This window comes from Dermacentor variabilis, chromosome 2, assembly GCF_050947875.1.
Source record: "Dermacentor variabilis isolate Ectoservices chromosome 2, ASM5094787v1, whole genome shotgun sequence".
In the NCBI taxonomy this organism is placed as follows: Eukaryota; Metazoa; Arthropoda; class Arachnida; order Ixodida; family Ixodidae; genus Dermacentor; species Dermacentor variabilis.
Genome location: NC_134569.1, coordinates 4205889 through 4229947, shown reverse-complemented (window position 1 = coordinate 4229947; position 24059 = coordinate 4205889). Strand labels below are relative to the sequence as shown.

General features: G+C 46.0%; 1 protein-coding gene across 1 annotated transcript in view; it reads left to right on the top strand.

Moving 5' to 3' along the window:
• Positions 1-24059, top strand: part of LOC142571296 (parathyroid hormone/parathyroid hormone-related peptide receptor-like) — a 523250-nt gene that overhangs the window by 294384 nt on the left and 204807 nt on the right. The window contains exons 6-10 of the mRNA XM_075679543.1: positions 11606-11744; positions 19803-19959; positions 21677-21737; positions 21820-21889; positions 21975-22066. Of these exons, the coding sequence (XP_075535658.1) occupies positions 11606-11744; positions 19803-19959; positions 21677-21737; positions 21820-21889; positions 21975-22066 (519 nt within the window). The remainder of the gene's footprint in view (positions 1-11605; positions 11745-19802; positions 19960-21676; positions 21738-21819; positions 21890-21974; positions 22067-24059) is intronic.

Sequence of the window (24059 nt, the reverse complement as noted above, 5' to 3'; positions counted from 1 at the left end):
GGGACTGGGACGAGGCCGTATCTAGTACGCAACTCAAGCTCCAGTCCATGGCCGTCCAGAGGGCCCGTGAAAGAGCGGAGAGGCTTGGCCTCCCGATTCCGACATGGGAGCAGCCAGCGGCGAGCCGGGGGCCCCGACGGGTCTCCGCCGGCTAGTCCCTCAGGACCTCAATAAAAGTTCATTGTCTGTCTGTCTGTTTAGAATTTCTGGACACATTACTTGAGACAACTACTTCTCCTAATATTCCTTGTGTCGTTATGGGCGACACCAATATAGATTTTATTTCAGATGACCCACATGCGAAAAAATTAGTTGTTTTTTACACTTACGGTTTCACAAACTACATCACAAAACCAACCAGGATTACTACACACAGTGCAACAGTACTAGAGTTTTGTGCTTCGAATGTAAAGCCATGCGAATCAAAAACTGGGATTCTTTTTTATGACTTAAGCGATCACCTCCCTGTATTTTTTGCTTCAGTTCCTCCAGAAAAAAACTGCCAACCTACTAAACAGCTCACAACTGAGTGTATAATAAATGATGAAACGAGGAAAATGTTTTTTCATATAGTTAAAGAAGTTGATCGGCATAATGTCTATTACAAAGAAAATATAACCGATGGGTATGATACATTCATAAAGTTGCTTTGCGCTTGCTATGTTGCTGCGTTCCCAGCAAAAATATCTTCAAGAAATAAAAGAAAGCAAGGAAAGCCGTGGGTTACCTCAGATTTATATTATCGCATGAAAGTAAAAAATAAGTTATAATATGACTTTGTGAATACGCGGGCGCCTGATAAATTCCAACTATACAAAAAATACCGAAACGCCCTCACGTCCGATTTGAAAAAAGCAAAGCACCAATACTACGAGAAAACGTTTGAAAGAATTTCAACGACCAAAGAAAGATATGGGTCGTTGTGAACTCGCTCACTTCAAGGAAAGAAGTTACTAATGTCTGTGAGGAGCTTACCATAGATGGAAAAACGCTGCGCGTGGAACAATTAGCTGATGCTATGAATACTCACTTTATTAACGCCGGTTCTTATGTATCTTCTTGTGAGGCAGAATGCGATTATAGCGCTCTCAATGCAAATAGAATCTTTCAATCTATCTACATGCAGCCTAAGGACCTGGTAGAAATATCAAATGTAATAAAACAATTAAGAATAATGTAGTGCCAGGTATCGATGAAATATTCCCAGCTGAAATAAAATTGGTTGCGCCGTTAATTTGTGGGGTACTCAGTCACATCGTTAATCTTTCTCTGGAAAAAGGCATTTTTCCGAGACAGTGAAAGACGGCGAAAGTAACTGCGATCTATAAAGGGGGTGGTGTAAACAACTCATCGAACTATCGTCCCATATCTCTACTTCCCACAATATCAAAAATTTTTGGAGCCGTTATTTATGAAAGACTCCTGGTATTCTTTGAAAAACATCAACTAATAACCGAAAATCAATATGGTTTTCGAAAGCACAAATCAACTGAGTAGGCTCTAGTAAATATCAAAGACAAAATCATCAAAAATATGGAAAATGGGGAATATACGCTGAATCTGCTTCTAGACCTCAGGAAACCCTTTGACTCTGCAATTCAATTTATTACTAAACAAATTATACAGGTATGGAGTCCGAGGCGTTGCTCTTGATCTTCTTAGAAGCTACTTATCCGACCGTTTTCAACTTGTAAAGAATAACGGAGCATTTTCAACGGAAATGAAAATAAAACAAGGCGTTATTCAGGGCTCCATACTTGGCCCACTATTATTCATCATATCTATAAGTGATATTGTCTCTATCCCTGATACCTCTGAAGCCATCATGTATGCAGATGACAAAAATATATTTCTTTTTCTCCCATAACATTGCAACAGTTTAACGCGATGCCAATGCATGTCTTTTTCATCTATACAGATGGCTAAAACAGAACAAGTTGGCATTAAATGCCTCCAAAACTACATACGTGATATTTTGTCCTACCAACAAACCATTGTACAAAAACATAATGCTAAAATTTGAAGAAGGCGCAATTAAACATGTTGAAAAAAAATTTCTCGGGGTATGATTTCAAGACAAACTAAGTTGGACTACACATATAGATTATCTCATTTCAGATTTTGCACGTACAGTTGGATGCTTGCACAGGATAACCCACCTGATACCACTCTGGCTAAAGCGAGCTCTTTATTATTCTCTTTTCTATTCCAAACCTACATATGGTTTACTTGTCTGGGAGTACCACCAAAAAACAAATTAGAACAAGCTTGTTATACTCCAAAAAACGATTTTACGGTTTTTGGAAAATTATTAGGGTAAAATGCAAGATTTAAGAACGGCTCACTTATTTATAAAACATGGTATACTGTGGGCAGACCAGTTATATTATTTCAAGCTATTGCAACTAATACACAAAAACAAGCTCTACACAAAAGATGAAAGAATTCCTAGCTATTGCCGAAGATTCCAAAAACGACGCACTCCTACAATATGCTGATGCTGATGCTACAATCTGCTGATGTAATAAATAAGGTCCAAGAAAAATTGGCTTTCAGTACCACTATAAATATTTTCAAAAATAACATAAAAATGTAATAATCATTCCAGAATTAGAATGCTGTCAGCAATAATGTTCGCAGTGGTTGTTTATCCACTTACTATTTGATTTCTTTTGGTGTGTGTAGATATACAAAAACGTGTGATATGTATGTGTGTACACAAACATCTTCGTATGTTGTATGAATATAGTTGCACAATAAAAAAAAACACGCGCAGATCATGAACAGCAGCTTCCCATTATCCCTCAAGAGAAAAGTGTATAACAGCTGTGTCTTACCAGTATTCACGTACGGGGCAGAAACCTGGAGGCTTATGAAAAGGGTTCTAAAGTTGAGGACGATGAAACGAGCTATGGAAAGAAGAATGATGGGTGTTACGTTAAGGGATAAGAAAAGAGGTGGTTGGGTTGGGGTGGAGGAACAAACGCGAGTTAATGACATCTTAGTTGAAATGAAGAAAAAGAGAAGGGCATGGGCAGGGACATGTAATGAGGAGGGAAGATAACCGATGGTCATTAAGAGTTACGGAATGGATTCCAAGGGAAGGAAAGCGTAGCAGAGGGCGGCAAAAAGTTAGGTGGGCCGATGAGATTAGGAAGTTTGCAGGGATAACATGGCCACAATTAGTACATGAGAGGGGTAGTTGGAGAAGTATGAGAGAGGCCTTTGCCCTGCCGTGGGCGTCACCAGGCTGATGATGATGATGGTGATGATGATGTCGACTTTTGATTGGATGACTCGACCTTCAGCGTGCGATAACCGATAGGGACGCCGACGAACAGGATTCGTGTCTCCATTGTTTATACGGTGGTGAACCACACATGTTTGACCTAAAGGCCTGTCGCCGAAATCAAAGATGTCAGTGTACGATTCAAGCAGGTTGCATATGTCCGTGGCCTGTATATAGGTGAGGTCAGGTGCAATCATTTTCGCGAAGTCATCTGTTAAGAAACCAGAGCTGGGAGCTGCAATTGGCGCTAATATGCCACTCTCGATATTCACACACTCAATGGCAAACTCGGAAACACTAGAAACGCTGGCCAAGAATATGCCGGCCGGAATCACTTGAGGGCACAGGCTGAAATTCAGAAACGGTAGAACGACGTCGTTGTTAGTAACCGTGACCAACGTATGCGGAATAGCAACGTTCTGGTTCAAAAGCACGTCGATGATGGGGCGAAGCACATATTCACCGTCAGGAACCTGCGGTTGGGCTGTCAAAGTGCCGTAAGTGAGGCCTCGGGTGACATACGTACATCGTGAAGCGAGCACAAGTGCGGTGGGGCGGTGCTCGGAGCATCGGCGAGTTGAGGGAATTCCAACTGAAGAACGCCGGTCGCGCAGTCGATGAGAGCAGAATGAGTGGATAAAAAGTCCAATCCAAGGATAACGGCGCAAGGGCAGTTGTCGATCACAACACAGAGAACAGAAGTAGGTTGGTCGGATATAATTAAACGGGCAGTACACATTCCAAGAACAACCATCACGCCTCCGTCGGCCACACGAAGCACTCGGGCAGCTGCTGAGGTGAGGACCTTTTTTAAACGTCTACGTAGGCTAGCACTCATCACAGATACGTGGGCTCCAGTGTCGACGAGTGCTTGGACAGGTACGGCGTCTCTTTTAACGTCTATTACACTTCTCCTTGTGGGCACAAATAGAAGATTTGCTGCAGTAGTAGGCAATGCAGCACCATCTCCGAGGGCTGCATTTCTTAGTTTTCCGGAAGGGTGCGGCCCAATGCCACAGGGGACAAAAGGCGACGTGGCTGCGGTGAACGGGAAGATGGTGACGTGTTTGAGGTGAACGAGACTGGTGTCTGCGTGGTAATGGTGATCGGCTGTACCACTTGTTCCTAGCAGAGTTGTCGGCGCTGTTAGACTCGGCGGTGGGCGAAACGTTGCGGGCATTTCCAGGAAAACGGCTCAGATTGGTCGGCGTGCGAGGTGTTGAGGGCCACGAGTTTTGACAGTATCGGCCGACATGACAATGCGGCGACAGGTGAGACCTATCGCCTGGTCGTCCGCAGTTCTCCACTAGGTCGGGTTGCGATAACGCGGCGAGAAGCGTCGGGGCTGAGTGAAAATAGTAGTAGGGCTTTTGTTAGCTCTGGGATGGTCGACAGCCACACAGAATGTAAACCAATGTTTTCAAGTTCCTGGCGAAGGATGGCTTGTACGATAGGAACTAAAAATGTGGTGGTATTAGGGCAACGCGAACAGAATTCTGCGGGCGCATAGCATCCAGTTCACGTCTAACGATTTGCACCACGTCCTCTGATGGCGGCGCACGCTGCTGTGCGGGTTAATCTTCACACGTCGACGTTGCGGCAGTATTGGAAAGTCTGGCGAATGGTTGCAAGACGCGTCGGCTTTTGGCCTGCTTGAATTGTCGGCACTCTTTAACAATTGCATCAACTGTAGAGCAGGTTTTGCATATGAGGAGATTAAATGTCTCGTCAGCAATGTCCTTAAGCACGTGCCCGATCTTCTCTGCTTCTGTCATGTCGTGATCGGCCTTACGACAAAGTTCCAGCACGTCCTGGATGTACGAGACATAGGACTCCGTTGGAGATTGGGCACGGGCGGCCATTCCTGCTTTGCGGCAATATTACGGCGGGCTGATTGGCCAAAGAACTCTGTCAATTTCTATTTGCATTGGTCCCAGCTGGTTAGCTTCTCTTCGTGGCTTTTGTACCACACCTTTGCCGTGCCTCTTAGGTAGAACAACAGGTTAGCTAGCATAAGTTCAGGGTCCTATCTCTTGATGCCACTCAGGCGTTCGTACATGGCCACCCACTCTTCAACGGCGGCGCCATCAGTCCCGCAGAAAGTTCCAGGGTCCTTGGGTTGCACAACGACAACCGAAGATGACATCCACGTAGCATGTGACGGTGAGGTACGAGGCGGCAACGATGCTGATCCCGAGTGCTCACCGTTATTCATGGTGCGGGCCGTGATGCGACGTCAACTCCACAACTCCGTTTCCACCCGTGGTGCCCCGCACCTCTCACCAATATGTTACGGGGATGTTGGGAGTGTAGAAGATTATATTTACAACATATATAAAAAATGGGTCCGAGTAGTTAAAATGGCTCACCACCAACAACCCGTAGCAGCCAGTGTCTCGCGATCTTCTTCTTCTATTCGTTCATGCTTCCGTAACAATGTGTTTGTGTAAGCGTGTGAGAATGACGTGTTCGAGGACCTTTCCGACACATGAAATAAGGGGGATAGAGCGGAGGTTTTCGAGTAGGAGGCGCTGCCCGGGTTTGCGAATCATGATTTCGGGTTCTTTCCATTGTGAGGGGAGTTGTACAATTTCCCAGCACACGTTAAAATAAGTTGGAAGGACTAGTATAGGATCCTCATCTAGGTTGCGAATCGTTTTAATAGTAATGCCATCAGGTCGCGGGGTCGTGTTAGGGCGGAGTGCGCGGATGGCTTCACGTACTTATGCTGCTTGTATGGGCGCGTCCAGGTGGTCGTTAGCGGTCCCAGTGTATGCTGGAGCGGGTGTATTTGGTTAATGTCCTACGTAGAAGTCTATCAGCTTTTGAAGAAATTGTGCGTCCGTGCCCGGATAGGTGTGAATAATCTTTTGCAAGTTGTGCTGTTCTCTGATCTTGCTGTTAACCGTATCGAAGAGGCAATGGATGATATTCCACGTTGAGATGACAGAAGGTTCACCATTCTTGCTGATCTGCCAGATGTGTATACATCGCAAAATATTCTGGTAGGGTTTGTAATTCTTTTCCTTGCTTTAAAGCAAGTGCTTTGAATTGCTTGTGTGGGCGAGTCTTTCCGGATAGGCTATGGATTTTTCCCGTTATCATTGTTATGGGAGTAAACGCCAATAAGCTCTCACAGGCAGCAGCCCATTCAGCTCGTCCTATTATTATTATTATTATTATTATTATTATTATTATTTATTTATTTATTTATTTATTTATTTCCACAAACAAGGAGGTACATGGTTGTGGCGGAAACACAAGGGGAAGGAAGCCGCAGAGAAAGCAGCTTCACTGGCCCCAGGTTCCGTTTACAATGGCAGCACCAGGGCAGGTGGGAAACGTGTTAAGGAAAAAAAAGATGAGAAAAAAAGAAAATAGAGCAACAACACCACGGGCAAAATTCGCAAAGTACGAACATACACAGCCAAGATCGCAGAAACACTTCACGCATATTTTTTGTGGAACAAGTGAGCACATCAATATTGCATCTGGTGAGATCATTGAGTAAACTGGGCAGCCAGTGGAATAACATTTACTGGCCATAATTAGTATGAAGTTGAGGAACACGCCAAGTCTCAGGAGCTCGAGTTGTGTAAGGGGTTTCTCGTTTTTGGAGATTAGCGAGAGAGCTGAGGGCGCCAATATTTTTCTCATATCTTCTGTAGATTGGCAACAAGCGCAGGTTTATTAGGGCAGGCAATTGAAGGATTCTATGCGCGCTGAAAACAGGCGCGGAATGAAAATCACGAGGCTTATTACAAATACATGAAGAAATTTCTTCTGGATAACAAACAGCTTATGAATATTTGTGGCTGAAGTTGTCCCCCATACGAGGCAGCAGTAATTTAGGTGACTGAAAAAGTGAGTTATAAATCAGCAATTTCACAGATTGCGGGAGGTACTTGAAGGAGTGGACAATGCGCAACACCTGGGACAGTTTGCCGGTGACGAAATCTACATGAGAGCGCCATGTCATAGCATGATCAAAGTGCACATCCAGACATATGATTTGATTGTACAACTTCAATAGTACAGGAGTTAAGCACAATACCTCCAGGTAGCACGAAATTGATATTTCTTGGATGAAAGAGCAAGGCTTTGGTTTTTGCGGAGTTGATTGTTAGACTGTTTTCGAGAGACCACTGCTGTACTTTAGACGTAATACCAGGTCATCCAGGGATTTGTATCAAAAAAGAAGTGGGGTGTCATCGACATACATAATGTACATTGTGCCAGAAGCAATGTTAATAAAGACGTTGACGAAAATATTGAACAAAAGAGGGCCCAAGATGCTTGCTTGTGGGACACCTACATGAACAGGAAGGACACTGGATGATAACTCATTTACATGCACAAACTGCCTTCTGTGACTTAAGATTCAAGTAAGCTTAGGGCAATGCCTCGGATGCCGTAATAAGTTAGTTTACGAAGCAAAAGTTTGTGATCAATAGAATGGAAGGCTTTATATAAGTCGACAAAAACACCTAAGGTTAATAAACGTGCCTTAAAATTTTCAAGGATTAGTTCTTTCTGCTTAAGGAGTGCTAGTTCAGTTGACATGAATCTGCAGAAAGCGTGTTGATGTGGAGTAATAAGTTATGTTTGTCAAGGAAACAGGATAGCGTACAAAATATTATCTTCTCTAGCCCTTTGGAAAAGTGGGGAGTACGGAGATGGGTCTGTAGTTCGAAATATGCATTTTATCGCCTTTTTTGAAAATGGGGAGCACCTTTGCCACCTGCATTTTTTGGGGGAATTGACCTTGGGTGAGACAGATATTCTAGATATGAGCAAAAACAGGTGAAATAATATCAAACACAGAGCTGACAGGCCTGATTTGCAGGCCATCAGCATCACAGGCACTACTGTTACTCAGGTAAAGGAAAAGCAGTGTTATTTCATGTTCAATTGTAGGGTTCAAAAATATTTATTCCGTGCAGTGAGCATCTATAAACTGACCGGCACTGAGGCTGGCAGTTTGGTGACATGTACTGGCGAAATGATCAGTGTGCTTCTCAGGTGCATGACAAGGTTCTCTGTTTGTTAATGTGTGTAACTTGTGCCAGATTGTACGGCTATCATTTTGGCATGTTAAAAAGTTATGTTAAAAATATGAGGTAAGAGCCGTACGCAGCTGTTTCGTAAGCCGGTTCCGGAAGGACCTATAGGTTTGCAAATCACCAGGATCTTTGGAATTCATAAACTGGTTAAAAAGCCTATTTTTTTCTTTAATTTTATTAAGTAAGTCATTCGTGACCCACGGTTTGCGAATGCGGGAAGCGGGAGGATTTCGTGAACGGAACGGAAAATGTTTCTAACACATGCTAAAGGTGTCAATGAACAGCTCATGCGTGGTGTCAGCGCATTGAGAATCATAAACACAACTCCAGTCAACCTTACACAGTTCTTTGCGAAAACAGTCAAGGTTATCGCTGGTGATGGTTTGAAATATAGGAAGACATTTATTTAGATTTTTTTATTTACGTTACCAGTTAAAAAAAACTGGCGTGTGGTCGCTGATGTGATATGAATGGACACCAGATTTGATGTCCGGCTGACCGCAATTCGTGATGAACAAATCAAGGCACGTTGAAGTATCAGAAGCCATTCTAGTAGGAGAACGTATGACATTACGGCAGTCAAAAGAGTGCAACAACAGCTCAAAATCACGCCTCAGGACTGTGTTAACACAAAGATTTATACTAAAGTCACCACCGATGATGATATTCTACTGGAAATCAGAAGTGTATTCGAGAAGCCTCTGAAGGAAGAGCAAAAAACAATCGGAATTTCCATTCGGTGGACGATAAAAAACAGAGTAAACCGTACGCGCGTGAGTGATTGACAGCACTTCATAATCATTAGTGACACATGAGAATTTCTCAACACACTTCACGTTGAAGCAGTTTCGCACAAGCATGCAGACACCAGCGCCACATTTCTCATTAGTTTCTGCTCTGATCTCCTACGTGCTGCACAGAGATTCTTTAGTTTCGATTCAGGAGTAGGTAAGTGACCTGGAAGTTTAAACACTGAATTAATCTATCCCTTGCTACGCAACATATCTGCGAAGAGCTCACCAGGGGATTCATCCAACACTTCTCTGTATGTGTCCCAGCGTGTCACAGTACAGAATTGTCGACCAGCAGCCTAAAATCCGATGATGATGATGATGTTTGCGATGACTGGGAAACATGTCGCCGCCCACCCTGTTTGGGGCCATTGTCGGTGATACCAAAAGGTCTGCAGAGGGTAACACGAGGTCTATGGCACTCCAGCAATCTGGTGGCCTGAAGAAAGTCGGTTTGCCATCGTTCGCCACACATAAGTCAGTAGCATCCACGGCATCGAGAAGTTCCTTGCCTCGAAAATACACAATCTTATTTCCCCAAAGCGAATGATGTGCGTTAACGTCCCCACAGATTATTCTAGGTGAGGGGAAACGAATCCAAAAGTCCTTTAGAAAAGCCTCCATGGAAACCTTCCTTCGTGGACTTACATACACCGACACTACTCACAGTTTTCGGCTTCCTAGGCACACTAGCACAGCGGTGACCTCCAAGCATACAGAACAAAGTTCTTTCGCTGGTAAGGTGACGTGAGGTATTTCGCGCCTGATGTATATCATTGCACTGCCATTTGCAAATGACGGTATACTTGGATTGCTGCGTCTGACCTATCCCGGGGTCGTCCTGCCATTTGGGAGACCAGCCTCCGAGAGGGCTAGAATTAGCATAGGGATGTCTCGAAGGAAAAGGCTAAATTCGCACAGGCGGTGCAGAATACCGACACAGTTCCATTGCATATACCATACACGTGATTTATGCGCATATCCGTACCCGCCGTGGCTGATCAGTCGCTATGGTGTTGGGCTGCTGAGCATGGAGGTCGCGGGATCCAATCCCGGCGACGGCGGCCGCATTTCGCCTACAGCGAAAACACCCGTGTACATAGCTTTAGGCGCACGTTAAAGAACCCTAGGTGGTCAAAATTTCCGGAGTCCTCCATTACGGCGTGCCCCATAATCAGAAAGTGGTTTTCGTACGTAAAACCCCACAACAAAATTTTAATGCGCATATCCGTGTTACCATCGAATTTTACAAGTTTATGGGAGGTTTGGGGCGCGCTTGCGCATTGTTGTATTTAGCTTATAGTCCGTGTCGATACATAAATACGAGCGGTTTTCTGAAAATAAACTTTAGTTTGAAGTTAGTGCTTATCCTGTCTGGTCTTCCGTTCACCTGTCCCCGTGTTTCTCGCGCTTCTACTCATTATGCATTCCGAAATTTCAGTTGTTATAGCTAATTAACTAAGATCAGATCTGCAAAACATTTACTTTTCACTTTAGGACCAAGTGCGCTTTGTCACTGTAGCATTTCCACGGCACGCGGCCCGAACAGTTACAAGGCACCGACCGCTCGAACATAGAAGACGTTTATTTAGGGGCGTGCAATAGCTTTTATCCCCTGAAGTGGGAAGGGAAGTGGGACTGGAAAGAAGGAACGGAAGTATACTGCGCATGCGCAGAACTATCATGACTAAGACACAACGGTTAGATATGTAGAGGGGGTTCACAAACGACCCATCCAGTTTCTTGTGGCAACGTACATGCTCCGTGGTGATTTTTTTCACCGTTTAAAGAAAGCCCGCGAAATACAAAATAAAACCACCTGACTGCGTTCATGCGCTATCGTATTGCAGTGCTTTCAATCGTGCTTGGAGCGAACGAATCCTGCGCGCGGACCGTTCGTTTCTCAAACATTGATCAGAGACGGCTACTCGTCTTTTCCGCGTGCCGTCAAAGAAGGTGCTGACGCACTGTGAAGCCTATGCACTGCGTACCAGGGCCCGAATCCCGCCAGAAAGTCGGCCAATGGGAGAAACCCGTTGACTTTCCCGTGGGCCCGATGACAGTCGAATTTTATGACCCGCTGCCATCCTGTCCAAGCAGGGGGAAGAGGGATACGGAGCCCTCGGAGGCGCAGCGCAATGGAACCGCGTCGAACAACCTCTGTGAGCCCTCGAAACCCCACAAACTTACCGTTGGAAACGACCAGAAAGAACAAGGCCAGGATCATAGGGAGACTTGGACGACCACGGTGATAGTGTATCATAGGTTAGAGAGGGCGATTGGGCCTTGCTGCTGCCAGTGAACGGACGGGAGTACTTAAGGCATACCTGTTAAACACTTATCTCGTTTCGGCCTCTTCTTTGCACTGAAGACTATACCCATCCACCAGTAGTTCGCACTTATGTATTTCTGTTATGCAAGAGTATTTTCGATTTTCTGTGTTGAATTTTCGTGTCGTGCAGGAAGTTACGCTGCCCTCGGAACAACCTTCATCTGCACCTCTTCATGTCTTTCATCTTTCGGGCACTCGCTGTGCTCGTTAAGGATGCCATCTTTGTGGACGGCGTGGGACTCAGCCCAGACATGGACTTCAGTCAGAACGTAAGTGGCTTGCGTTTCTTATTGTGCTCTGCACTCGCAGAAATTGCACAAATAGTTTCCAGACTTCCAGATAACCGGTAAATTTTTTCTCAAAGCCCACAAACATCTGACGCTTGAAACCGTTTGAGTTTAGTTGTTGTCGTTTGCTGGCGATGTCAACTCCACCAAACCCCTGATCGTGTCATTTCATTGAGTGTGCTGAAATAATACAAACTCCGCTGGCGTCAGTATGAACTCCCGTGGGAGCATTAGGATCGTAGTGGCGAAGAATCGGTGGTGAGGTCAACAAGTGGCGCAACTACTGAAATGATGCATCACATTCAGATGACCACTCTGCTATGTCGTTACTGGCGGAAAGTAAACTTGTCAAGGGCGCCATGATAGATGCGAAATTGCGTACGAAGCGACGAAAATAAGAGCATAAGCCAATAAAGCTTCTCAGGGTTTTGATAGACGTGGGCTATGGGAAGTCTGCAACGGCGCGTAGCTTGTCTGGGTCCGGGAGAACGCCGTCTTTTGAGATAACGTGACCCAAGATGGTTATCTTGCTCGCAGCAAAACGGCACTTTTTGAGGTTAAGCTGTAGATCGGCAGATGCGAGAAATGTCAGAATCTCATGCAGGCGAGCGAGGTGTGTCGGAAAATCAGTTGAGAAGACGACGATGTCGTCGATGTAACATACACAGGTCTTCCATTTGTAGCTGCGAAATATGGTGTCAGTCATACGCTCAAAAGTAGCAGGCGCGTTGCACAGCCCGAAGGGCATGACGTTAAACTCGTAGAGGCCATCGGGTGTAACGAATGCAGTTTTCGGACGGTCAGGTTCGCCCATAGGAACTTGCCAGTACCCAGAGCCCAGATCCAAGGAATTGAAATATCCTGCGCCTTGTAAACAATCGAGGGCGTCATCGATCCGAGGCAGTGGATAAACGTCTTTTCACGTTATCTTGTTTAGGCGTCTGTAGTCGACACAAAAGCGAATGGAGCCATATTTTTTTCCTCACCAATACGACAGGTAAAGACCAAGGACTTTGAGAAAGACGGATGACTCTACGTTTGCGCATGTCGTCCACTTGCTCCGTGATGATTCGGCGCTCTTTGGCGGAGACACGATACGGGCGCTGTCGCAAGGGGGAGTGGGAACCGGTTTCGATGGTGTGAGAAACACCTGTGGCACAGCCCAGTGACGCCTGATTACAGTCGAAAGAAGAGACAAACTTGTGAAGGAGAGCGAGAAGTTGGCGGCGATGAGATGGCGAAAGAGCAGGGTCGATGACGTTGTCAAAACCCACTGAAGGTGATGAGCCGGAGACCGAAGCGATGGCCTCAACGTGATAGAGGGAGTCGGTGGGAACATCGAGATCGTCAACGTAGTCGACCGGCTGGAAGTATCCTACGGCATAGCGTTTCTCACTACATTACCTAGAGGGAAATCTGGCGCTGCTGCGCTGTGGTATGCATGGCAATGCCGGTATATTGTGACTTCGGATTGGCATCGTTCTCGGAGATACAGAATACCTTGAAGATGCGTTTGGCAAGCACTGTTCCGTCTGTCACAATGATTCATTTTCTACTAAAACAGCACGGGAAATGCTGTTTTGGTTTTATTATTACACAAAAACATGTTTTGTTTAACTATGAGAGCTTGTTATTGCGTGTACGATTATATGATCCGTAAAAAGTATCAGCGGGCCGCTAAAGTTGGAGGACAGACGACAAGGTTCGCGATCGCCTTGAAACAGTTTGTCGTCTGTTCTTGCTTTTCTTCGCTTGGTCATGCATTGTAGGTGAGTAAAGATGTAATATGCGTGAATGGAAACATTCTATAAGGATTTTACTTTGAGAACGCGTTATTTGTGTGGCCATATCCACGTTTTAGACGAAGCCTCGTGCAACACCAGCCAACACGAGCCTCGCAGACACATATACCGTCATTCCCATGACGGCACGGTGCCCCCTTAAGAAACTCCCATAGACGGTGGCGCCAGATTTCCCTCTAGGTGTTATAGTGAGAAACTCTATGTCCTACGGTCTCCCCACGCAGTAGGCTGCTCGGGTACTGGTAGTAGTTGGTGACCAGAATCACAGTTGACCCAGATGTTATAGTAAGCACTGCAAACGGAAGAACAATGCCTTTGCTCTGAGCAAACAAATCGGATGGCGTGAACACTACAGTGGCGTCAGATGCGGCATTAGACGACAGGACAACAGCCATCGACGGCTCAGGGGGTATGGTTGTGCCGGCATTAACAATGAGTTTGTCGGCAAAGTCATGAGAGCTGGACAGCAGTGATTCACATTGTGGTAAAAGTGACACTTCTGCACGCGAACAGTCAATGACAGCATGATGACGTGACAGGAAATCCCGACCAAGGATGAGGTCGTGAGAGCACTATGGTAGCACGAAACACTCAATTATGTAGAGAACGTCGTTGATGACGACACGGGCCGTGCATACAGCTGAAGGTTGAATTCGGTGCGCGCTGGCAGTGGCGAGCACCAGGCCAGAGGGAGCTGTAGTCACTTTTCGTAATTTGCGACAAAGGTTCTCGTGAATGACGGAAACGGCTGCTCCGGTATCGAATAGTGCCACTGCGGGTACTCCCTCTACAAACGATAACTTTTTGCGGCGAAGAATGAGGTCTTGAAAATGTCGATGTATTTGCAGTTCTTGCCTCGGGAACTGCACCAGCCAGTTACCCCTCTTCAGTGGGGGCTCTACGACGCAGGGGTGAAATCGAATGGCGACGAGGGGAAGGGGAACGCCGAGTTTCTAACCGGCGATCAGTATCGAGACGTCGCGGTGAAAATGGAGGCGTGGCGGCGTATTGCGGCACGTAGCTGTACGTGTCAAAGGTGGTACGTGTAGTTGGGGCACGTCGGCGACAAAAGCGCGCCACATGGCCAGCAATGCCGCAGGCGAAGCAGATAGGCTGGTTGTCGATAGTGCGCCACGTCTCGGTGGGACGAAAAAAACTGTGGTGACGGTCGGGCAACTGGAAATGAAGCCGGATGCACGGGTGATGAAAAGGAAGCTGTCGGCGCAGGTGGCCGTGCAACCACGGCTGCATAACTGAGCGGGAGCGACGTAGGATGAGTGGCAAAGTCGGTATGGGACAGCGGCACACTCATAGGATTGGGTAGGGGGTGAGAGGAGCTGCAGGAAGCGCTTCGGATATCTGAGTCCGGATGGCGTGCTGCAGCATTGGAGGCAAAGCTGCCGTAGGTGCGTCTCTGTGATGCAGCAGCGAGAGCTGCCTGGCCACCTCTTCACGAATAAAATCTTTTGATATGCTGTGAGAAGGTCGAGTTGGGCATGTCGGGAGAAAGCGTGATGTTCGAGACGGAATCGGCGTTCTGAATGTTCTGGCGGGCGATGGAACGTTGGCGGCGCAGCTCGTCAAAGCTCTGAGAGAGGTTAATGAGGACGGATACGCTAGTTGGGCTTGTGGCCAGCAACATCTGGAATGCGCCGTCCTCGATGCCCTTGAGGATATGTTTGATCTTGTCATACTCTGACATGCTGGGATTTACCCGCTTGCACAAATCGACAACATCCTCGACGTAGCTGGGGAATGTCTCTCCAGGCTGCTGTGCGCGCTGGCGTCGGCGCTGTTCAGCCCGTAGCTTACGCACAGCTAGGCGACGAAACACTTCGGCAAAAAGAGTTTTAAACGCGCACCAGCTTGTTACGTCCGATTCGTGGTTGAAGAACCAAAGTTTGGCTACGTCGGCGAGGTAGAAAGGCACGTGGGTCAGCCTAGACTGGTCATCCCATATTTTATGGGCACTTACACATTCGTACGATGACAGCCAGTCTTCAACGTCGGGTTCGGCGGTCCCACTGAAGATGGGTGGGTCGCGTTGACGCGGGACGCCGGCGCAGATGACAGTGGCAGCCGGTGGTGCAGGCAACGAGCTGGCTGGATCAGGCATAGTGCAAGGTGATCTTGAAGGCAGGGTTCGAGTGCGCAGCTCCAGGACGAAGCGAAGGATCTCAGCAATCGCCACCAAATGCGACGAGGTGTATTGTCGTTCACAACGTTGTGGACCGCTAGGTAAAGGCACTGCAAGGGCTGCCCGTAGCACGGGGCTCACTCGTGATCAAGGCACGGTCCTTCGTCTTCCTCGTCAGTCGGCACATACACAGGGGCGCGTCTGCTTCATTACAGGAGGAACACAAAAGTGATGTAGAGGGACCTACTCAGAGGAAGCATGAACGAGGCGACGCACGCTTATCAGTAGACACTCATCAAAAGGGCTGTGGTCTCCACCGCGTCGGTCTTGTGAGCTACCTAAGCGCACAGTGCACGCATGGAGAATATCTTGCGCAATATCTAGCATGCTTGGCTTCCAACTTATTCGAAACCATTGTGTTGCCTCCCCTTCTTCACGGGCTTATTTCTATTGTTCCTAGAAGTGGTTTAATTTCTCCGTTCAATCTTTGTTCGCTTAACAACGTTTCCAATGATTTAAGTACAGTTAAAACTCGATCTCCCTCCCAAGTGAGATCCTGTGCGTATCATGGCCTCGTACGCTTATATCGCCTTCCGTTTCTTTACCACGGGTGCGCTTTAAAACCACGGCGCTGCAATTTTTGCTTCAGATACTTTCCTTTTCTTCCTTCTCCTCCCTTAAGCTAGCTCTCTTAGCTACTACACGCAGAGACAAAGCAACAGCGCGCGCATTCGATCACGCGCTCGCCGAGCACATGATCAAGCTTTTCGTAGTCTCTAAAGCCGTTCGAGCTCGCTCTTCTCCTCGGGCGGCCATTTTTCCTAGAAAGTATGCCTTCCAACCACTCGTAATCGACTATCGCGGACAACATCAGTCCCTTTCTACGTAAGTATGAGGCTCGGAGCAGGAGGTATGGTGCTTCAAAGTAACCTGGGGCCTGACGAACCAACCGACTGAGCTATCTTTCCGGGCAACATCTAAAGGTCACGAGTTCAAATCACCTCTTCTCTTCCTTTTTTCCCCTTTTTTTCTTCTTTTCTTCAAATGTATTTTCTTTTATTTTATCACTCTACGGGAACCCTCCTAAAAAATTATATATATCCTCAATTATGTATGGCCACAGATGTGCAGGTCATAAATACCAGGTTCTCTAGCCGAGTGCCATCCGTGCGGTATAACCGAGCTCAGATTGGTCCACCTTGACGGATCAAATATGGCACCACTTTAGGTTAAATGAGGCGTACAACTCCTGCGGGACCCGCCGTGGTTGCTCAGTGGCTATGGTGTTAGACTGCTGAGCACGAGGTCGCGGGATCGGATCCCGGCCACGGCGGCCGCATTTCGATGGGGGCGAAATGCGAAAACACCCGTGTACTTAGAATTAGCTGCACGTTAAAGAACCCCAGGTGGTCGAAATTTCCGGAGTCCTCCACTACGGCGTGCCTCATAATGAGAAAGTGGTTTTGTCACGTAAAACCCCATCATTTAATTTTTTAAATTTAACTCCTGCGGGGACGGTAGAGTATCCGCCTACCGTGCAAGATGACCGTGGTTCAAATCCCGGTGCCGCGCAATTCTCCACCGGAAAATACAAAAAAAAGAACTGTGTGTTGAGAAAATTGCACAAAAAGGCCTGGAGTGCGGCCTGATCCCGGTGACCAGAACCGGTAACGCACTCTCCCACCAGAGCAGGATTGGCCACCCTGGTGCAGTACTTGGCCACAACCTCCTATATGAATACAACAATCAAACCCCGGCCCTCAGTCCCCAGCAGCAGCGAAGCAGCTGACCACGGCGGCGGTCAGATCTGTGACGCAGCGGAGGGTGCTAAGAATACCTGGCTCCGGACAGGCCGCCATTGGAATCTGAACCTGGCAACGTTTAACGTTAGAACGTTATCTAGTGAGGCGAGTCTAGCAGTGTTATTGGAGGAAATAGAGGGTAGTAAATGGGATATAATAGGTCTCAGTGAGGTTAGGAGGACGAAAGAAGCATATACAGTGCTAAAAAGCGGGCACGTACTGTGCTACCGGGGCTTAGCGGAGGGACGAGAACTAGGAGTCAGATTCCTGAATAATAAGGAAATAGCTGGTGACATACAGGAATTCTATAGCATTAACGAGAGGGTGGCAGGTCTTGTTGTGAAACTTAATAAGAGGTACAAATTGAAGGCAGTACAAGTCTATGCCCCTACATGCAGTCATGATGACCAGGAAGTGGAAAGCTTTTATGAAGACGAGCTATGGAAAGAAGAATGGTGGGTGTAACGTTAACGGATAAGAAAAGAGCAGATTGGGAGAGGGAACAAACGCGGGTAAATGACATCTTAGTTGAAATCAAGAAAAAGAAATGGGCATGGGCCGGACATGTAATGAGGAGGGAAGATAACCGATGGTCATTAAGGGTTACGGACTGGATTCCAAGGGAAGGGAAGCGTGCTATAGCAGGGGGCGGCAGAAAGTTAGGTGGGCGGATGACATTAAGACGTTTGCAGGGACAACATGGCCACAATTAGTACATGACCGGGGTAGTTGGAGAAGTATGGGAGAGGCCTTTGCCCTGGAGTGGGCGTAACTAGGCAGATGATGATGATGAAAACTCGATCTAACGAAACCCGATTTTACGAAGTACCTGATCTAACGAAATATTTTTCATTCCCCGGCAGGTACCCTAGCGGTCGATCTTGTCATCAACCCGAATTAACGAAACTAACTTGGCCGAACTCAATTTAACGAAGTTTTTCCAGAAATCAATGAGCCAAAAAGCGGTGAACTCTCTCTAATTTTGACACAGATGGGTTTTTCTTCGATCATGCGCTCTAAAGCTATCGCTTAAAACCTCCGGTTGCCCTAATCACGACCCTAACTTTATTTTGACGAGGGTGCACGCCACAGCCATGCACTGAATAGCAGACTCAACACTGCCTCGGTAGGGGCGGCGGTGGTTGCTTTCGTTATTAAGGTGAAAGCCTTTCTCGGCTCATGGTGATGTTTGTGTCAGCAGACCTGACCACCGGAGTGTCCGCCGCAGCGTCGTCACGCCATATGAAGACAAATGAAAGACAGATTGAGGAACGAAAACTGATTGATAGGGCCAGTTAGTGAATGATAACGTTATAATAGATTTGTAGAGGTTAATAATGACTAGTAATAACTAATAATGACTACTAATGACTTGTAATGACTACTAATGACTCCTAATTGACTATTATGTCTGTGAGCCGCTAGTAATGACCACAATTCATTAGAAATCACTAGAAATGTCTACTAAATAGTAGTAATGACCAAAATGAGCACTAATGACTTGTAATGACTACTAATGCCTACAAAATGAGCAGTATGTCTAACGGCGCCTTGTAATGACCACAATTCATTACAAATGACTGAAAATTCTCAATAGTGAGCAGTAATGCTAAGAATGACTGAAATGACTTGTGATAACTAGTAATGGCTATAAAATGACCAACATGTCTAACGACAACTTGCAACGACTACAATTGATTAGAAATCACTAAAATGATTATTAATGACCAGTAATGACCAATAATGACAGGCATGACTTGTAATGACTACTAATGACTATGATATGACCAACGTGTCTAACGACGGCTTGTAATGACCACAATTATTACAAATGACTAAAAATGCTTATAGTGAGCAGTAATTACTAAGAGAAAGAAGAGAAAGAGAAGAGGCAAAAAGAAGGAGTTGAATGGTAAGAGGGGGAGGAATAGACTTTGGCCGTTCACCTCCTAAGAGAGATCTTGAGAGACCCTCTAATTTTTTGATGGTTTACGCGACAGATGGCTCGATTTGCCGCAAATACAATGCCGCGGTAGCTTTTGCGTGTCGCTACGATACAATTTTAGTTTTCGAAGGACCAAAAAATTCCTTTCTTGATTTAATGAACTTCCCGACTTAGCGAAATAATTCCCGCGTCGTCATCACTTCGACAACTCGAGTTTCAACTGTATATTTAACCGGCCATCGTAAGAGAACTGCTTTATAGAAGACGCGACGCAGCCATTGCGCTGCCCTCGTGGAGCAAATAATGTACCTAGACAGTGGTGTGCCCCATCGCGTTGTCGTTGCTTGTGTGCAGAACGTCGACTGTAAGGTATTCACCAGCTTCTGGCATTACGTGCTCATGGCCAACTACTGCTGGATCCTCATGGAGGGCCTGTACCTTCACAGCCTGGTGTTCCTCGCCTTCTTCACGGACAGCTCCAGCATACTGCGATACGTCACCCTCGGATGGGGTGGGTCCTCCAAAGGGTTCTCTTGATGTTCGTAACCGACCTAAGGAAAAGCTTACGAAAGGATAATTTCTCGTTCGCTGAGCTCTATGTACGAACTCACTGCGCATGAACAAGGGTGAGCGATTGCCTTTCTCCGGGAGCCGCATGAAGCAATGCGCTCGGCTGAATTTGCTGAAGCAAATTCTGTCCGCACGAATAAATATCGTGTTTTTATCTTTCTCTTACAGGCACTATTCTGTTGTGAAAACGATATGAGAGTGTTGGAGAGAATTTTTGTTTACCGCAGTAGATGAATAAACTGAGGGCCATTTGACCGACGCTCAGGTTTTCAGAGGCAGGCAGACAGAGAGCAGCATTCGGCCCAGGTCTGCACTACGCCAACAAATACTGTTTATGCCCATTGCTTGGCGCCATCTTAAGTTCAATACGCATGCCGCAGTGCATTTGCCGAACTGTTTTCTTCAGAGGCGTTGCGGAACCTGTTTCAGGTCAGCAGCGTCCCTTTTTTCGTGTTTCGCGCTTTCTGCGAACACGTCTTTCCTTCAGTCCCTCGATGACTGATAAGATTCTTTCACTCGCTTTATTGACGCACGCAACAGCTCCCTATTTCTTCCTTCATAATCCGTCTTCCACATTGAAGATTTACGTAGGCACATTAGCTGTGTATTTCTTTCCAGAGTTTCTGTACAGGATAGAAAACTGGGCAGGCTGTTCATTAATGATAAGCACGGCCAAGACGAAGCCCTTGTTGCTCGCTTTCGTTTGCGCCGCTCTTTCATACTTAATCAGTAAACGAATCTCACGTTTACTTTTGCCGTGCTTCCTGACACAACTGATTATTCGTTTTCAGTTACACAGAAATCTCCTATGCGTTTAGTGGCTTTAGTCAGTATAGTCAAGATTTTTTAAAGTCATGTCGATGTTGTTGATTTTTCGCCACGAGGACTGTAGTTCGTGTTAGAACGGTGCTAATATGAGTGGGCTGAAGAAACGCTGGAACAGCCAGAGTGCTGAGCCCAGGAGAATAAGGATCGCTGTCAAGAGTCATTTAATATATTCAATGCACAATATGGAACATTTTTTCTAGGAGCGCCCATGTTTGTAAATAAGATTACTAGTAATCACTGTGCCGATATATTTGCCATTGAAGTGCAGGGATTCAGAATGCTTACATGAGAAGTTACATAAGACTTTGGGTGGTTATTTGCGGAGTTGCCGAATTTGCGTCAATAACTTTAAATTACCGATATTAAGTGGCTATAATGCATTAATAATGATGTTTCATCACAAAATTTTGGTGCTGTGACGTAGGTTGCATTGTTGGCTGCTGTCTTATTGACATTTGATACCGAGCACGCCTACAGCCGTACTAAAATGGTTGTGGAAGTCGACTTGACAGCTTTGCTATAAAACCGTTTAGAGCTATCAAATAAAATAGCGTAGTCTTCGACTACGAGTGTCTAAAATATTTAATGTAGTGTCAATGACAATCAAGATAATTAAAATGTCAATAACAAATATTTGTTAGTCATGTCCTTACTGACTCAACTTGCTCGCTAAAATTGTGTTCGCTGAAGCGAACAAACCTGCAATGCAAGAGAGTTTGCATAATTAACGTAGCCTTGTTATAAAAATTATGGACAGTTTAACATGAAGCAGACTACATTTTTGGGAAAGAACGGTCGCGCTTTTCTAAAGGCTTTTTGAAACGTTGCAGGCCTTCCAGTTATTTTTTTGGTGCCTTGGATAATTGTCAGAGCGACGCTGGAGGACATATTGTAAGTGGGACAGAAAAAGTTAAAAAGCAGCAGTACGCATGTGCTATCTTATGTTTTTCTAATTTTATCATCTTCATTTCAGGTGCTGGACAACAAATGACACGAAGTCGTATTTTTGGATAATTAGAGGACCCATCACCGTATCTATTATTGTATGTAAATTATTTGAATTGTCATATACATACAAGCAGTTGAGATGTTAAAAAAATTCTCATATCTTTCTCTGTTTCTTTGCAGGTCAGCTTTCTTCTGTTTGTAAACATCACACGAGTTCTTTTCGTTAAACTGTTCACAACGCAGACTCAACAGGCGCGTAAATATCGCTACAGGTGAGTAGTTTCAGAATGTTGCGACCCTACCTATGCTTCAAATTACCACTACGTAAAATAATTGTACCTGCTAGAAATGGTGTTACTGCTCTAATACTTTTGACGTCATTCCAAGATGGGTATGACGAAACCTTATGCTCAATTTCAAATATGTCATTATGTTATTACTTGGAGTGCACTATCTTTCTTTTTGTGCAGTGGGGGACGAAGAGGTGTCTTTCTTGTAGCGGGTTGCCCTACTGACTGAAGGTGGTTTCTCTGGCCAAGCGCCGTTCTTATAGCACGTGTCTTTTTAATTACTACCGGTCACAGATGTCACATTTCTATTCCTCAATTTCTACTACTCGAAGAGGCGGACTATAATGGGGGTAGAATTAAAAATGCACGATTGACTGTTTAACAAATTCGCACTGTCTTTAACTCGATCACTTCAGCACAAACGTTCTCATTTAAAACGATTTTGACGATTTTGTACAAACCTATACTGAGTCGTTAGAGTAGGTCCTTCTGATCATTAATTGCTGCCTCTAAGTGCCCCGCGTATAGCGTTTAATTTATTATAAAATTTCAAAAAATGGGTATCGCTGCCGATCGCAGCACACCGCTGGGCTGAATTTTCTGCCGCCCATAACCATTTGACGTAAATTGCCCTAATGACGCTAGTATGGCGAGCTATCCGATTGGCTGCCCAGGGCGCGTGATCGATAATTTTTCCAACTTTATGGTGAGCAAATGTTCTTCGTAATAGTTAAAAGGTTAGTTACTTTGTTTCTGTAAAAAGAAAGTAAAAGAAAGAGAATGCACAAGAACAATTCTCACTACACTTAAGCACTTCCGGCACATAGCAAGCCTTGTCTGCTTTTGTTACACCGTGCTTCATTTTGACGAGAGTTCCACGGTCAGTGGCCGTCTCAGTCTTTTCGCAAGCACCATGATTCGCCCTTGCTACGTTGTGGGCCGCAAACGTAGCGACTGGTAATATGTCAAGGTGCGACATCGCGTCCCTCCGCAAGGCAGCAGACGAGCGGAGTGGCTGCAGCGCATCGGACTGCCGCTATCCGATCGGCGCCACGATTTGCGCGTTGGCGGCCGTCACTTTACGCCGGAGGATTACAACCACAATTGCGTTTCGTGAGTCCGGTCTTCGGGTAAACGCAAGCGTAAGGGGACAGGGCCTGGCCGTTTGTTTCGCGAAATGAGCAGAAGCGCAGATGTGAATGGTCTGCACGGTGCAGCCACGTGGTGACACAGAGCTCAACCATACACAGCAGCAGTAACGAAATGTATTCCTCTTTGCTGCTGGTGTAAATTTTCGTATGAGCGTAATCGTTAACACATTGTTTTTTTTATATGTAAATTGGTTTACACTTGATTGGAGCAATAATGGCTCTTTGTTTGGCTGGTTAAGCTCTGCGCCAACAGGTGGATGGACCGTGCAGACCGATCAGGCCGCTCACGTACGTCTACGCTGAAGTTCCTTCATCAGCTTGAGTTTATGCCTCCACCCATGCGTTGAAACGTCCAGCTCTCCTGTGGTTATCGCAATACCAAGGCACGTGCGGCGCTGCGACAGAATGTTCGCAACCCACGCTGCTTCGATAGCTCTCGCTTGAGGTCTACTGCCAAGTAGCTAGTGGAGAGATTGGAGAGGCTTCGGGCGCTCATTTCTAGAGAACCGGAAGTCGTCACCACGACGTGCTATCTTGACGCAGAGCCAGTGAAGGCGGAACTTAGCCCGATCACTCGGCGAACGAGTTGAGGAGAAAATTCATCGCTATGGAGGTGCGTAAGTTGTAATCGTCCGTAGCTCTCTGCATATGAGACGCTTCATACAAATTGTGGTGCGAATGATTAACTTTAGCTGTACCCTACGCGTCTACAAAATTTGTCCGAACCGTTTCAGGGGCCCTTTAAGAATTGTAGCCGCTCAGTCCGCAAAGTGGTGCACTTTGAAGCAATCCTGCGACTGGCGCCATTGTACGTATCCGATATT